The sequence below is a fragment of the Colletotrichum aenigma genome (genome assembly GCF_013390185.1).
Source record: "Colletotrichum aenigma strain Cg56 chromosome Unknown KSG_Cg56_contig04, whole genome shotgun sequence".
Classification (NCBI taxonomy): domain Eukaryota; kingdom Fungi; phylum Ascomycota; class Sordariomycetes; order Glomerellales; family Glomerellaceae; genus Colletotrichum; species Colletotrichum aenigma.
The window spans coordinates 2485047-2501776 of NW_023500910.1; the positions used below are offsets into that span (position 1 = coordinate 2485047).

General features: G+C 53.1%; 4 protein-coding genes across 4 annotated transcripts; 2 read left to right on the forward strand and 2 right to left on the reverse strand.

The window, feature by feature from the left end:
• Positions 1-965: 965 nt before the first annotated feature.
• Positions 966-1281, forward strand: CGCA056_v006544 (uncharacterized protein; the record flags this gene model as incomplete). The annotated part of the gene is made up of 2 exons (XM_037321793.1): positions 966-1009; positions 1068-1281. The coding sequence occupies 2 exons, from the start codon at positions 966-968 to the stop codon at positions 1279-1281; spliced, it is 258 nt and encodes an 85-aa protein (XP_037178937.1).
• Positions 1282-3641: 2360 nt separating this feature from the next.
• On the reverse strand, positions 3642-3926 carry CGCA056_v006545 (uncharacterized protein; the record flags this gene model as incomplete). The annotated part of the gene is made up of 2 exons (XM_037321794.1): positions 3642-3819; positions 3877-3926. 2 exons carry the CDS (start codon positions 3924-3926, stop codon positions 3642-3644), a joined length of 228 nt encoding a protein of 75 aa, XP_037178938.1.
• A 3969-nt stretch (positions 3927-7895) lies between these two features.
• On the forward strand, positions 7896-9956 carry CGCA056_v006546 (uncharacterized protein; the record flags this gene model as incomplete). Its single annotated transcript, XM_037321795.1, has 1 exon — positions 7896-9956. The coding sequence occupies one exon, from the start codon at positions 7896-7898 to the stop codon at positions 9954-9956; it is 2061 nt and encodes a 686-aa protein (XP_037178939.1).
• A 5947-nt stretch (positions 9957-15903) lies between these two features.
• CGCA056_v006547 (uncharacterized protein) lies at positions 15904-16389 on the reverse strand (the record flags this gene model as incomplete). Its single annotated transcript, XM_037321796.1, has 3 exons — positions 15904-15947; positions 16037-16224; positions 16352-16389. 3 exons carry the CDS (start codon positions 16387-16389, stop codon positions 15904-15906), a joined length of 270 nt encoding a protein of 89 aa, XP_037178940.1.
• Between the last annotated feature and the right edge of the window lie 341 nt (positions 16390-16730).

Sequence of the window (16730 nt, forward strand, 5' to 3'; positions counted from 1 at the left end):
TCTTCTCCTCTCGGGGCCTAGTGCATCTCGACGCCCGCAAAGGAGAAGATCTGGGGAAATTCGTGCAATAATGCCGAGTTGAAAAATTTTCTTCAAGTCTTGTGGAAGTCAGAGCCTCCTCGCTGAGCATGTCTTACGTATTTGGTTCCTGATGTACCTCACCTTGGCCTGCCAGCTCACTCGCTGACGGCCCAGAAGCCAGCTGAACGCCCGTACAGAGAGCTCCCCACACCACCACCCTATTTCCACCTTGTCATGACGGAGATGCAAAATGGCGGGAAAAGGGTGTGTGTGCCTTGCATTTCCATGCATCTGATGAAACTTTTCGCCGCCCAACTGATCGCCCCGTTTTATATTTCTGTTCCTGTCTTTCGACCATGTATTCTTTTGGTCTGCCGGTTTTGCTGCACGCGAAATGAGTGCATACCGCCATGGTCAAATCAGAGGTACAGGAGACAATCATGAGGCCGAGCTTCCGACGCATCAAGGAAAATACAATTTGTTTTTATCTTGGGTTATCGTTGTCAACGCTAGCGACCGCTTGGTACCTGTCAGCCGGCATCTACCTCCCTGAGAACCCACGCGGACGGTTAGAGAGGTACCTTGCGTTGACGATATGTCCCATTCCCACGCCCAACCTTGCTCCCATGCCCACCCGTTCTTCCTTCACCGCACATCACGGTGCAAGGCGTCCAAAATGGTCCGCCCTTTTCTGATTCTCTTCATCCGGTTCTTCCAACCCCTTGGTACTTAAATCGGACCGCTGTCGCCATGGACTGCTGAACGATGCCCTCACCTGCCGCCCTTTTTTCATCAAAGTCGATTCCCCTTCTCTTGTTTTGCTGCACCTTCAATACCCGTCGTGTCAACATTGTTTAAGTACACAAGCTGGTCTTGCATCCCGTCATTGGACCACCTTGCCAACTCCCTTCATCGTTATTCCAAGATACCCAAGTTTAGCAGTCATGTCGTCTCAGACTTCTTCAATGGTTGTTGAATCCGGCAGTCAGTAAGTGACTTTGATGTCCCGGTCTTGTCTTGCTTGCATGGTAACTGACACGGAACAGGACCGGTGCAGCGTCTGGACAGGCCTCGAACAATCAAGCGACCTCGAACGATCAAGCGGCCTCTCGGCAGGCTCGCTTCGATATGTTCATGAACGATAACGACAACCAGTACACACGCCTCGAATCCAACAGACCAGCCGAACGACCAGCCGAACGACCAGCCGAAAGACCAGTCGAAGACAAGCCCGTCCAAAAAGCCCCCCGAACCCAATAGGCCCGAACCATCACGCCCTGTCGGCCCTAATGCCTCACCGGTGCGCCACCAGCCATGTACAACACCTTTACCAACCTAATACCTTTCGACTTTTACCTTCCACCGGCCACTTCTTCGATTACAAGACGGCCAACGCATTTGGCGGAGCGAGTGATGTGCGAGGGACGATGATTTATGGAAGAGCATGTATTATTGCTACTTAGCCCGTGCAGCTGGGCCTGCATGATTAACAAAATAAGGACCGGTTTCTATGTCATTTACGGTTACTTGCTGTGCGATCGTTGCGGTGACCACCCGAGACTGCCGAGCGATGTACTAGATCTGTGCAAGGGGGATGTGTACCCAACCATCGCAACCCCCGTCTTCTGCAACCTAGGACCCCAGCACCGCCAGTCCTTCTCCAAAACCCCCGGAAAAGTCCTGGATCCTCGGCAGCCCAAGTGAGCGGCCGCCTCCCACGGCTTCGTCACCTCCTCGGTCACTTCCCTTCCTCAGCACTTCGTATATCCAGAAGGATACGCAACGTCACTTCGCGCTTCGAGGCGACCAGCCCGCTTGGCTGAGGTGACGCAGGTCCACGACAGCACGTATCCAGCGCACGCGCGTCTTGACAGCTGCCAAGAGGCATCCCGGGTGCTTGGTTTTCGTAAACGCGGGACAAAGTATGGAGCACGCGCGGCCCCAGGTAATCCACCGAGCATGCCCGCCGCAACCGTTTTTTCTTTTCTTCTTTCTTTCTTGCCCTCTTTTCTTCGCCTTTCGTGGCCGGGCCAGGCTGTGGCTGGCTGGAGAAATCTACCAGACCTGGGAACGAGGCCAGACCCATGGTCGGTCCTGGGCTACCTCCACGTCCCCTCCCCCCTTGTCTTAGGCCCCCACCATGATAGACCAACGTGGACTCGGAATGGTGGGAAGGGTTCGGGGATTAATATGCTCTGTAACGTAGGCGGCCCCAGCTGTCCCACAGGAGGCCCCTGGATAGCGTCATCAGGTGGATCCTGGGGGAATCGAGACATGCCTGGTAGGGCTGGACCGATCGAGGCCCGATTGTGGTCGGAAGAATGTTTTGTATGGCTGAAAGACATGGGATTCAGCCAAAGAATGGAAGAGTTTGCTGAGCCGTTCATGCGCGAATGGGTTGATTGTTCATCTTTGGCTGGCCGCGATGGGCCGCAGTCGATCCCAGCCCAATCGTTCCCCCTCAGCAGGGATTCTGAATTCATCCGTCTCGCCCATGTTCTCGGAACGCAGCAACCGAAGCACAAGGACCCCGGTGGGTAATTCACACAACGGCTAAAGACCGCATCTCTTGTGTATTTTGTCAACATGGGACGATAACGCGGCACAGAAGTAACGTTGGGCATGCATTTTCTTGGCTGATCGTTTAGTTTCTGCGGAGGTTCGTTGGCGGGTGTGTCCGTGGCACCGCACAGACGTTGAGCTTCCGGGTTCCGGCGCATGCGGTGATCGGATGACGGATTGGTTTGACTACCTACACTAGGTGGGTTGAATACAGTTTGGTGAGAGTTGCGAGAGGTTTGAGACGATGCAATTCTTATTTCGACGGCAGGTCGGTGGAGTCCCCGTTTGCCCGGGAACTCTCCTCTTCTAGGGTCACTACCCATCCGAGAGCCGTTGCATCTTGGGACCAGCAGCCTCATCTCGGATCTCGAGATGAATTGATGCATCCCTAGATCCGGATTTGAGAGTGACTTGCGGGTAAGGATGACATCTGTCACATGACGAGAGAAGACGGTACTTTGATCGGATGGCGCGCCAACATGGCAGCGCCGTAAGACGCCCAGCGCCACATGCAAGCCGCACGAAGAGGACCACAATCACTGTCGTATCGATGCGCTTGCTATAGAGGTCTCATTGACCCATAGGCAACTGCAAGCTCGCAGCCACTGGATCTCTGCACCACATCTCAATCGAGTGAGCATCTCCGTCAAGAGCTTCCGTCACATCAGTCGGTTGAGGATACTTTCAACAAACATCGACCCAACACTAACAAAACCACCAAACAGTTCAATTCGATGAAACAGCGCTGTCAAAAACCTCCCCAACTTCATGCGGTCCATATGCGACAGCCACGTGGGACATATACTGCTGCAGCAAGTGCAGTCTGTGCCAAGAAGGCAGGCCCCAGACTGCTCTTGCCGCATGTAAGTGCAACTGCATGCTACGAGAAAGCCGTGACTTCCTTCAATCCTCGCGGACATTTCTTTCAAATCAATCGCTAATCCCCAAACGCAGTCAAACTCCTCGCTGTACCGGCCATTGCTCTACCTCCATATCCGTGGGTCACGACCGACTCGAGCATCACTGCTCATCGTCACGACTTTCAGCGTCAATCAAGTTTATCTTGGACCAAGACGGCGATCGGCGTCGCGGGCTGTCTCCCGAGCACGATCTTTGTACGCCTTCGTTCTGTCTTTGGCCTTGCTGTCATTGGAGATCCGCTCGTAGAGGCTGCCCTCTTCCGCGAGGTAATCGTCTACCCGGGATTTTGATTCCTTTGCACGAGCCGTCTTGGACCTGAAAGCAGTGTCAGACATCTGTCGGTGATGCTTCATCAGGACGAAGGGAGCCTACTTCTTGTTGGACGAGCCATGAGAAGCCCCCGAGACCTGAGACGACGGCATGTTGGAGCAGGCGAGACTCTGTACGTGGAGTGGAAGGTAGAACACCGCAAGTTGAAGGTCGCTGATACAATAGAGCTGGGTAGAGCCAAGGCCGCGATTGTCTGCTCGTTGAAAGAAAACGGAGGGAGCCCAGCGATGAGAGCATCCGGGATCGACGGCAATACTTATGTGGGCAGCTTTCCCCCCAAACACCAAGACCATCATCGTGTCCTCGAAAGCAATCTCGGCCGGCATTCCCAAATCGGGCGGAGGGTAGTCGCACGAAAGTGGCATGGCCTCAAGTCAAAGTAAGGAGGTGCAGCCTCAGAGATCAGCAACAGGCATGGCCTCGAGGGAATATGCCGGCATCCTTCCCATTGGTCGCGGGCCGAGGCAACGACACGCAACTGCAATATCGTTCGAGAACATACATGGGGAAGCATGTTCAAGATTCCGGAGCCCACGCAGGCAAATAAGACGGGGTCTCCAGCTCACCGGCAATGTGGCTTCGTGACCGGTAGAGTCCGTGGTTGGGCGGTTGGAACAGCTGTTTCTCGCTTTGCTATAGACACGCGCCCATCACCAATTGGGCAAATGCGAAGCACTTGCATTCGAACTACCCCTTCGCCGGCAGGCTTCCACGTGCTTGGCCACGAACTCGCGGAGAGCATCCCCGCCTATCATTTGGCGACTTGCATTCCATTAAGCTTTCCGGAACTGCTCCCCGGCTGCCAACGGGGCACTTGACGGGTGACCGGGTCGACCTTTCTCAAGGGGAAAAAGCAAAGAGTTGTGCTAGGGTATTTCCTATCGCCCCTGGACGGCTTGACTGAGGCGCCAACACCAAAGGGACGGGCCTGCCCGGTGCCTCGGGAGGAGGCCACCCTTGGGTCTTTGAGGCCATGGAGCCGTCGCCACCAAGGCTCTATCCGGCAATGTGGGCGAGCGCTGAGCGCCGCCGAGCGGTAAGATAAGATGGATGGTAGGATCCGGGTGCTGCAGGCTGTCATCCGCGGGGAGTGGGTGGACCCCTCATTGGCAGCAAGTCTGCCCATTTGAGGCCAGGGGCAAAAGCGCATTCTGTCCTCGACAATATTATTGTCCATGTTGAATGCTGAGGCCATGCCTCCATTTGTCGACGTCATGGGAGCCTCTCATGTGCCACGTCAGGATACCACACCATTGAGCTTTGGAGCGACAGCGATGCTGGCCGAGCGAAGCCGGGGCCGAGAAATGCCCATGACCACCCCTTATCTGATGGCGTTTGTTTGCTTTCTCAAAGGTAGGAAAGCCGGTGGTACAGGCGCGGGCTCGCGCCGTATTCTCTGCGTGCGACCCGACAGAATTTATGGCATCTCCACGCGTCCCGCGCTTCGAGGCAATCGATTGGTGTGACCGCGGCCATCAGGGATCTCCGCAGGCCGTCAGCTGGAAATAACACTGACACGGATATCGTAGGTTGAAGTTCATTTTAACATTTTTAGGCTCCGTCTACCCGTTTCCATCATAGCGCACGTCATTGATGGCCTTATCGGGGGTCATCCCTCCAACTCGAGATGACACATGACTTGTCCCTCCGCCCTGAAACGATTGAACCCCCCGCCGTTTGCCATTTCACTGCCGGGCGCCTCGGTGAAGAGGTGTTTTCGGCCGACGTAACACAGACACCACCATGTCACACTCGGTGAATGGGCAATCAGATCGCGCGCTCTGGGGATCTGCGCTCGACGGTGTGCTGCTCACCGTGGAAGCACGTCCGGATGCGGTCTCAAAGGCCCGACCTGCATGAAAGCCGATGGACTCATCTCGGGTTGTCATTTTTCATATCGCATCATGACTTCTCACGGGTAGCTTCACATTTCGATCGATAGTCTGCGAGGCGCAGGCAGGTTTGCCGGGGTCTGCGTCGGAATCATGGCAAGTATTCCCCCCTGACAGCTCGCAGGATGACTGCACCAGAGGTGGGAGCAATGTTTGCTTCTTGAATTTCTGACGCCATTTCGACCATCGAAACTGGATGTGTCGGCCAGGGACTGGAATGGATTGCTCAGCTGCCGGTGTGTTTCGATCATGCTCTCGGTGAAGACTGGCGGGCTCTATTGGGACTGGTGCAGATGGCGCGCTGTTGATGCCAGCCCAATGGTGCTTTTCCCGAGAACAAACTCCCTTCCTGGCCCTCGACAGGAAAGACGCTGGCCGCAGAGTCGCATCCGGGGCCGTATCCGACATCCGGAACATGCCTTCCCCCAGCTTTGGTGCAGGGATCCGCATTGGGGGCCAACTCGGTGTGCATGGGAGACTCGGCCTTGAGCAATCTTCAATCGTCTGCCGGCGCAGCAGCATCGCTTGCCACCATTCCTCAGCATCGAAAGAAAGTCTTGAAAGACGAGGCGGGTGGGAGGTGATAAAAACATTGAAAACCACCTCACGATAGATGAGAGCGGATGTTATCTCGAAGAGCAGGTAATAGTGCTGGTTTCATCTATTGGGCAAGTTTTTACTTCTCCCCAGTCCGTAGGGGATCATTCCAATCTATTGCCAATTACGGATACCAAGGACTCAACATGGTTTCTACTTCTCCCATTGCCGCAGATACCATTTCTTCGACCGCCTTTTTCGAAAGTTCAATGCGACGGCATACTGCGCTTCAGTCTTCCAGCCTCGAGCTGCTTCTTCTCGACGCATCAATCTCAATAAGACCTCACCGTTGCTGCCCCCCTCCACTCACGTATCTTGTCAAGCCAAATCAGGTTTGCAATATACTTCAAATCATACTAATCGACCATCCCGGAGCTGTGCTGCTCGCACCACTCCTTCAGAATTTGCTTCCAAATACGCGGAAGCTGGCCCCTATTTCGCTCAAGGTACATGCCAATGCGGTCCTCCTGAGAGCAGCAGGGTGCAAGAACCGTCTGGGCATCGCAATGGGCAGTCTGTGTGTCGTCTAGGCCCATGGGGGTGCCCTATTTGTCGTTGTAGAGGAGTGATGGCCAGTCGACCTTGAAAGCTGAACTTAGGGGTGTGCTTTTGCGGGTTATGATGCAGCGACGAACCCCGTCGCGCGCGATCTTGTATGACATGACCAAGGCCCACCGACTTATATTGATTGCTTGTCTGGATATCCCCCTGCGTAATCGAAAGTCCGATGTGGTATGAATTTGGTTATGAATATATATGCGAGGAGAAGACGTTAGATGTTGAGCCGGGACAGGGAAAGAAAGTAAAAAGGCGGGGGTTCTCACGGGCAATGGCGGACAAGGAGAAGCAGCTACAAGTAGACAGGTAGGAGCGACTTGGAGTACGCATATCCTTCATCTTCCCTCCCCAAGATCTCCCCAAGTCGGGATTTTTCAATTCCTACATCACTCGATTCAGATTATCGTTTGAGGCAAGCAAGACCCCTATATTTGCAGTCGCCATTGTTGTCATCGTCCTGCTTAGTGCTAAACCGGCCAATGACCGCCCTCCTGCTGACGTCTGTAGTTGTATTCTCCAAAGAAAGAACAAATCAGGCAAATTTCACAGAATCTCTGTCAATCGCTCTTTCTCTCATACAGAAGAAGACGTGGAGGACGCAAGTCGAAGGTCGGGTGAGGTGAGTTTAAGTGGGGCACTTTTGTCAACTGAGGCACCACAAGAGCAGCCCTCTTTCTTCAGCTTCAAGTCTCAGCTGCTTTCGCGCTCTTCTTCGTTTTTTTTTCCCCCTTCCATTCCCTTACTACTCCACAGCTTTTCACATTTCTCTTTCCGTGCGCTCCAGAAATTCTTACATCAAAACAAATCCATCACAACACCACCACGGCTGCTCTAGCCACGCTGAACCCAGCATCACATTCTCAACACCTTGCTTCGTGCTTTAAAGACTTTTGCTTCGGTCAACAAATTTCAGAGGCAAGCCATGGATGGAGATGAAAACGTAAGTAGAGCCCCTTCACATTCAGTTCCTCTGGTCCCTTTCCGCTGACATCGCCGACACAGACAACCCAGGCCATGGAGCCAAGCGAGCCTAGAGAGCTTGTCGCCTTTCCTGACAGCCACTTCGCGCAAGAAATTCAGAGAATCAAGAAAAATCTGGCCACATCTGGCTTCAGACACTTCAACCTGTCTGGACTTTCCGCTGGATTCGACTGCTTCGAGGTTGTCAAAGCAGTACATGATCATGCGGCGACCAAGAACCTGAAATCCTTTCTCATCGTGCCCTCTTACACAGAGGCAGTTGCCATCAAGAACAGAGGATTTTTTAACGTCTTGACCATGGAAGTGGCTTCCCACTTAAAAAAGACTGATCGATTCAAAGACCTCATTGGAAGCAGAGCAGTGCTCTTTGTCAAGCTGGATGGAAGCCGAACCATTGCGTCTGATGTGATTGGATGTTTCATTCAGAGGCTTGTCAAGGAGAGCGCCAAAGACAACTACGCGTGGAATCTGGTCGTCATGTCATCATTCTTCACACCCTCGCCTCCTCCCTTTGGAAACCTGAGTGAGCCCGACGTGAACCTGGGCTTGTCGTTTCAGCGCTGCCTCGAGCTTGAATCGTCGCAGCCCCCCGTCTTAATGGAGACCTTGGGCCAACGTGAAGGCTGGAACGACAGGATGGAACGGCTGGTCAATGAGATCTTTCGCAAGAATCGAACTGGCTTCATCATTTGTTTCGTGCCGCGCCACCTTGTCCGGACAGCGCTTGAGTTCGTCCCATCCAAGGTCATCTTGAGTGCTTTCGACCTCTATGTGGATCACGACAGCTGGATCGACCCTCGTGGCAAGCAGCAGATTCTCATGTTGGATCCGTACAACATCCACTCCAATTTCGTCTGGAACATTCCCAATGTCACTGATGTCCTCACGACGGGCACCAAGCGTGGCTTCTTCTTCGACCAGGAACTGGGACGGGTTATCGAGAGGACCGTACCGCTATCGCGACGCGAACTCTATCAGCAGATGGCCATTTGTCGCCAGTCTCAACACGATGCGACTTTGCACTGCGACTTCGACTTTCTCGCAGCCCTGCAGGAGCGATCGTGGGAGCCGACGCCCCAAACGGACGACTCTTCGATATTCGATTTCTTGAACATAAAGAATTGGCCGGATCTACCTCCTTCAGCAGATAATCAATCCCTTCAGACACAGCGAGCTACTACTATGAAGCGCTTCAAAACGCTCGGATGCATTGAAGACGGCGACGAGGAAGGCACCTATCGATTGACTGCCGACCTCGGAATCATGATGCGCGAGAACTTGCATTGCTTCCCTGAACTCAGCATCAATGCAGCCTGCATGATCGCAGCTCTGCAGTTCCAAGATGCATCTCCTCACGCCTACAGAACCGTCCTCCTCTTGGCAGCCATCATGTCCGTCGGCCTCGTCAGCACGGACAGTCCAATGATTAGATGGCATGACGGGGAGCCACCCGAGTTTCTATATGGTGGCCCGCAGAGGACTCTGGGAGACATGCTCTGTGGTTCTGCTAGCGGTCTCTTTCACCGCGGAGCTCCTTGGTTGGCACTGGGTGTCTGGGAGACGTACCGACTCGAGTCCGACGACTTCACGACCTCCGGGCTCGTGTTCAGAGATACCGGCGAGAACTGGCAACCGGTCGCCGATGGGACCTTCATGATCGATCTTCTCCGCGCCAGGCAGGTTGCAGAACTGGTTGAGAGAATGCGCAACCTCTTCGGTGGCGATTTCCCGGAGGTCCGACATGACGAAAGCTCCCCGCCGCTCGAAGACTGGGAATTCGAAATCGTCGAGGAGTGCCTGATCCACGGATGGCTGAGCAACATGCTGGTTTGGCCTGAGAACACCCGAAGATTCTTCGACGCAGCTACCGAGGAGGCTGCAGACCTCAACTGCGACTTCGGCCCTGACCTTGACCACATTGAGAAGACTTTGAGCCAGGACGGCAACACAGAATCGCATAACTTCATCTTGTACCATCACTTGGCCGATCAGGATGGTGCCAAGGCCGCTTTCGGGTTTGTGGTTGGCCTGGAGACGCTGCAGAGAGTGATGGGCAGGTTGGTGTCCGACCACGACGGGGAGGATGAGGGTTAGAAGGGCTAGGGAATGCCTCGTCGAGACGCGCGGGATTGCCACGGATGAAATGGTGGCCTGAAGATGAGGAAGTTGAGGGTCGGGATTGGCAGATTTTGCATCAAGACGTTTGGAGTTGCTACGGAGGATAAAATGGCAATTGGGAAAAATCGATGGTCAATGTACGATGGGAAATCAAAAGCAATCATGGTTGGGATCTTCACTTTGTTGGTTGGAGACCGGCAACTGCTTTTCTTGCTGAGTCCAAGTTGTCCCTTATCGTCACAACACTCGACGACACGAGCTTTTTCTGTCCCTGCGAGGTAGAGAGAGCGAAACGACTGAAGAGAACAAGGTTCAATTGACAGGGTGCTAATGACGCTAACTCTGAGCCAGGTTCAATGTTGGCAGCGCTCTCGGATATTCGCAGGGTTTCTGCGGTCGAAGCTAGCAGCCGCGTGAGAGGATACTTACAGGGAAAGCCACGCGTGAAATCATCCCGTCTCTCATCCTTCCATTGGGCCTGCCTTCTGGAATCCCGCGACCGTTGTGCCCACGCCCGACCCACTATTTCGGTGATTCTGACGCTAACCGTATATGGATTAGAGTAGGCCTGTGTCACCATCAAGCTTGATCCCCTGCGTGGATCCGTCATCTCAACACCCAGCATCCTTGCGTTGCCGCAAGTGGAAACTCTGATCAGATTCTCTAGCTCCCACTTTTCTCTTGCACAGTGATCATGCTGGCTCCCGTTGCGAACCTCCTCTCTGCCCCCTTCTTTTGCGATGCTTGCTCTTCACTGAAATCGAGCACCAACGCCCCGGAGAACCTTGTCACAGGAATGGGTCTCACCACCGGTGTTATGGTCGGAGGTACCGGCGAAGGCCTGGTCGACATGGTCTATGGCGGCAGCGACTCTGTCACTGCGGCGGTTCGCATCATGGCCAGAGGCAGCATGACGATTGTAGAAAGGGTTCGGAGTTCCGTCCGAAAGGAATATGTTAAGTCGCGCGCCGGCTTGAGCCTGCATCTGCTGGGGATTGAGCTCGCGAACCGGGGCGTCGCTGTGCGAAGAGGAGACCGTCAACTACCTTAGGATAGACTAGTAGAAGAAAGGAAAGCCGCTCATCATGTTGAGATGGAGAAAAAAGTGCAAGGTCAAGAGGCATGAAAGCCTGACCCTGAATGACAGAACGTACGTGCTAGATGAACCCTGGATAGGCGCTTGAGATGCCATCCTTGTGAGGCACAATGCAATGATGGTTTATTCGGGTGATAGACGGTGAATAGAAAGCATCCAGGCAAACAAGAAGGGTAGAAGTGATATATAGCCAAGTTGTGATATATCTGGGGTGAGCTGAAGAAGTCGAGATGGGGCCCTGAAGAGTTGGGAACCTATCGAGTAAAAGGCGGACGGAGGAAATTGGAAATCGTCAAGCGCAAGATCACAGCTTGGCGAGAAGAAAGAATTTTGTGCACAAGAGTGTGTCGGGACTGCTTGCCCTTTTATCCATTTCAGACAGCAGACACAGTAACGAGCAGGATTCTCGGTGTTGGGAAGAATTCAAACTTCGAATGGAGAAGAGGCCGGGAGGTTGTGCGGCAATGGTGAGAGGGCCCAGGGACGTCAAGTGCCAGGGCCACCACAGACACAGACCAGACCCAGAGACGTCGAGACCCAGGGCCACCCCAGACGCAGACCAGACTCAGACAAGACAGCTGGGTTGGACAGGCCACCGGGACCTTACCATTGCCTGGGTCGCGGAAGCAAATTGGATCTAAGATTGGAACGGCGGTGACCTTGGCATGGCCAGCGCAAAAAACCCCTTCGTCCACCGGGGAGGGACTCAGGAAGGTGGTCGGAGCCTAGACCGAAGTATAGCTAAGTAGAGGAAGTATGTTCAAGGTATTGTCTCTGGGTTGTCTGCAGGTCTTGATACCACACGGTACATTGAGCGAAGTCGCGCCCATTGTTGAAGTAAGCTCCGCACCGCAGCATAACAGCCGTGCGACGTGGGAAGGGGATCCAACTGCCCGGCATGACGGTCGTGGGGCCTGAAAGCCCTGTACTTGAACCAGGGACACCCCGAGGACAACCCTCGGTAAGCTCCCTCTCCACAGAAGCGCGGTCGAGGGATACCCCCTGTCAATCGGGATGTTCGAAAGGTGCCGTCACCTCCCCTAACCAAATTCAGCATAGGAGCATGCAATGCTTGAGGGCATCGTCTCCCAATTATACATTATTTACGACGAAGTTTGCGATAGACTAGCGTGCCTGTGAAGAACACGAGCAGTAACTAAGAAACCTCATCAACGACGTTTCTGGCGGCCTTGGTCTCGAGCGTCCAATGGCTACCGTCGTTCTTCTTGCTCGATGTTCGTGGCAGTACCTTCTTCTTGTCGTTCGACTTGAGATTCTTTCGAAAGCCGGTGTATCGCCACCTGCCGATACCGACACGTGCGGTAATTACACACACCTATCCAGTCTCTCCAGCCTGTCATTAGCGTACCTAGCTGTGGATAACCCGGCGCCCTTTCAGTCCTCTCGGCTCCGGGTCCAATTATGTACAGCCGGCACTTTATTCTGGGCCTGCTCCGCATTCCCGAATTGAACGGTACAAGTCTTTGAGGGCATCTGCTTGGCGGTATGAGTACGTACCGCTGCTTGTGCGGGTGCCGCCGCGGGTGCTGGCGCGGGTGACTTCGAGCCGGATGACCCGTCAAGCGTCAAGCACTCGCTTTTGCAACCTGTGCCCGACCAAACCCATCGGGAACTTTGGGGGGGGGGGGGGGTCCCGGAAGCGCGCCAGGCAGGCTTATGTGAACCAGTGATCAGGGCATCAGTGCCACTAAGTTCACAGGCCGACCCCTGTTCAGGCCTCACCGCAGGCCAATCAGGTGTACTTCTTTTCTCTGCCTCTTGCTTGGCACCGCAGGAGTGAGATCCAAAAGGCCTGGTTGATGGAGGCGGCACCCTGAACATCACAAGCTCCCTCCGCACACAACTCCAGTCGCATCATAGAATGCATAGCTCGAATGGAATGTCTTTATGAAGGTAAGGCAATCTGTTTTCCCCCCCTAAGTTTGCCTGCTTAAGCTGATTGTGCTTAAGCTTGTATTTCCTTTCGACTCGACTTCCGCCAAAAGTCACCTTCTATTCCAAGCGGTCGCCTTCGTTTTCATGATCACTAACCGCCCTTGGTAGTTTGGCCATCTTGCCCATCTTGCCCATCTTTATATTGTAGCAACCGATGGGTCTGATACTTTGAGCATGATGGCTTCTCAGCGATCCTTTAATGGTTCAATAACCACGTACGCCCCTTCATTCTCTTTACACCTTATTTCCATCCACGCGATAATTTCATCATTGCGACTTGCATCAACTTGACATTTGGTCTGGCGTAGTGACGACGCATCAGTTCTGGTAACAAGTACCACTGAGGTACAGGCGCAAGCTCGAATGCGACTGGATCAATTCCACAGGGATCGTGATCTCGAGCCATTAGGAGCGGGCAAAGACCCACACAAAGCCGGGCCGTTAGAGTGAAAGCCGTCTTTGATCAAGTCAACCAGAGCTTCGCAAAAATAAAGGAGAGCTCCAACACGACCGCTCATTCGTCCACGCGCGATGGAAAGCTTAGTGGCATTGGCTCTCAGTTCTGACTGAGTGTGACGGCGCCATGGTAAGGTTGTCAGTTCAGATGACAGGGACCACCCCCGGGGTTTTTCGTCCCCTCGCACGCCTCCGCACCCCTGTCTCCCGCTCTAAACTCAGATCCCTGTATCGGTCTGGCGCCATCCTTTCCCCAGTCTACCACCCCTTGCCTACTTTGCCTACTCCGGTCGTGTCGGTGTGTCGGGTACGTACCGAGTCGTCTCGCTGCACAAGGGTGGGTGGGCTGACATCGACCGCATGGCGAAAGGTGCAGTAAGTGCCTATCATCACCTCCTCTTGCTCTTAGCGAATTATCAACAAGTATTCTGCTCCAGATTCGGCATATAGATTTGTCCTTGAAATTTATATTCTGGATTTGAAACGACACGTTGTGATCGGTGCTGCCGAGGCTTTTTGGACGGCCGCTGCCGAGTGCGAACGAGAGAGCTTGGCGACTTTGTGTGGTTGGTGTTGGAATTGTCACACTTAGCATGGGATCCATGGCGACGGGGCACCGACGACACGGAACCGACGATATTCCACGATGAAATGTTACCACACGAGCGTCTCTATACAGATTCGATCTGCATTTAGTTTCGAATATTTTTTTCCGTGCACTCTTGCTATGCGCTCTGTGTAGCATGCGAGTGTTCATGTGTGCTACCGCAGCGCATTCTTCTTTAACTAGCATGCTACCTCGTCGCGGATTGGTACATCTTCGAACATCTCCAAATATCATGATAAAAGTAGCGTACATGGGTGACAATATCAGCTGAATGCCATTTTGCCGGGGCCCGCCGACCGGGAGGCCGGTAGTGTGGACTACTTCTGCCGTAGATCGGTGCGAGTCTATCGAATTGAAACCAGAAAGATGTCTGCTACTCCCGATCGAATTCAGATTCTGTGACCAATGTCCATTCTTTGCTACTAACTTGAGGTTCCTGTTCAATCCGGTGGCCCATACACGTGCCGCCACGCAGTCGACCTGGGTCAAGTCTCTCAGCAAGCCCATGGATGTTGCATGCGTTTGAGCGTGTGTCAAGCTTAAGTCGCACCGATACCCGTCACCACCCACCTTATCCTCTGCTACGTAACACTTGGTACGGTTTTCTGTTGTAAAATCACACCCACGGAGACTTATTTGGCCCGTTCCTGCCCAGTATCTGGTACTTGGGTGACGCAGCCACCGCGGCCTCTGCCGAGGCCGTCGCACAAACTACCCCTATTAGTGCCTTGAACGGATTGACTCTTGTCCAATACCTTGCCATACCTAGAAATTAAGTCCAGGACAACGGTCCGTTTGAACCAAATCATTGGGTGTTGTCCAATCATCCAAGAAATGCCCCATCAAGACGCGCATAAGCCAGGCATGCTTTCGGTGTCACGTTTTCGTCCGTCAGGTGAGTTGAAGACATCTACATGGCATCAAATACCCAATTGCGAAGGGACACATCGAGAATGCGCGAATAAAGGCGGCCAATGCTTTTATGGAAGCCTCATTGTTCCTCGTACGGTAAGACTTTCCCCCAAAATTGAGATGCGCTGACAACATTTCGTTGCGAAGGATCTTTTCACGATGACGTTTCGGACGTATATGCATCTGGGAGTGACATGGCAGACCTGAATGCCCGAAAATATCGCGGCCTAACGTGGTTACATGAAGAGCTTGTCGCACTGCGTGTCAACGGACGTGTCGTAGCACAATCAGGGTCAGCTACTGAGACATACCGCTGAGCCTGGCACCTGAACACATTTGGCAGCTTCTAGAGTAAATGGACGCGAAATAACCCGGTGACCACCCCCATCTAGTATGAGAGAATGTGTATAGACATCCATCACTCTTCGAGAGTATAGCTGATTTGAGCTGGGCGATGGTCTTCGGCACCGAGACATATAGGATAGATGATAGTGTGCTGGGTAGACGTCTCACACTCTCATCTTCAGTGAAGAACAAGCCGTGAATGAGGATCATTAACTGTGGTAATATCTATGAGAAGTTCATCGTAAATACTTCGGGATTCTGCTAATTATCAAACATATTCTTGGGTATTCTTTCTACTACTGCTTCCATATCCCGTCTCTCGTTCAGTGACGGTTAAGTGCACTGCAAAACAGACTCACAAGCAGCACTGACCCTCCCTACATCTAATGAATTGACCTCCAGTCAATCAAACAATGAAAAAAGGCTGATTGCAATCGAAGGAAAGTCACCTAATTCAAGTCGTGAGACATGATTCCCGCCAATGCAAAGCTCAAGATCTATAATGACCTCGTTCAGCCAGTCCATGAGTGGGATGGTCTCGGTGACGAAGCTCACACGTCGTTAGAATCAAAACTCAAAGCTATCTTGGAGTATCCTGAAATTGGCCACCGATGCCTCGAAGACAAATTGGAAGAGACGCAGTAGACGAGTCGTCTCCAGTGCGCTCAGTTTCGCTGGTCTGACTTGGAAGGAGCTGTTCAATACTGCTGAGCACCGCTTGCATGTGACGTTGTCTCTTCTCAGTCCTTACGACGGTGTTCTCTCCGAGAGCCGGGCCATGTGATTCTTGATATGACATGAACTTATCCAAAGGCGTGGGAGCACAATCTGCTGGTAGTCCAGAAGGGACAGGACGCGCAGAGGGGTCTTGGCTGGTGGACGCAAATCGCTATCAGTAAAGAATATCCCTCAGACTATCATCATGAACAATGGGATGAAGAGCCTCCGCAGAGCTCAGAGTAGGATGTACGTAGAATGAAAGAGAATGTATGAACCTACGAGATCGCCGACCCCTGCATAGCAGTGGTTGAGGCCATGGCGTGCGAAGGCTCAAGACGCAGGCCCGCGTGAGGTAGGTCGGAGGTTACAAATGATAAAGAGACGGAGTTCTGGGAAATACAAAAGTTGAACCTGCGTCAAGTCTGGCCTTGGTAGCCGCCGGCGGGTCACTTAAACAAGAGATGGCGGTATGCGTAGATGATGAATGCAGCATGGCACGATCTGGGAGAACACCAACATGGAATTTCATCTTAGGGAGTCTGAATTTATATGAAAAAACATCAGCTTGTACCGTGAGAATGACGAGGAGGATGAGCATCTTAATGATCTCGAGCTTTTTGTTTTTTGTGTGAGGAGAAGAGGGTGTGGTAAACGAGTC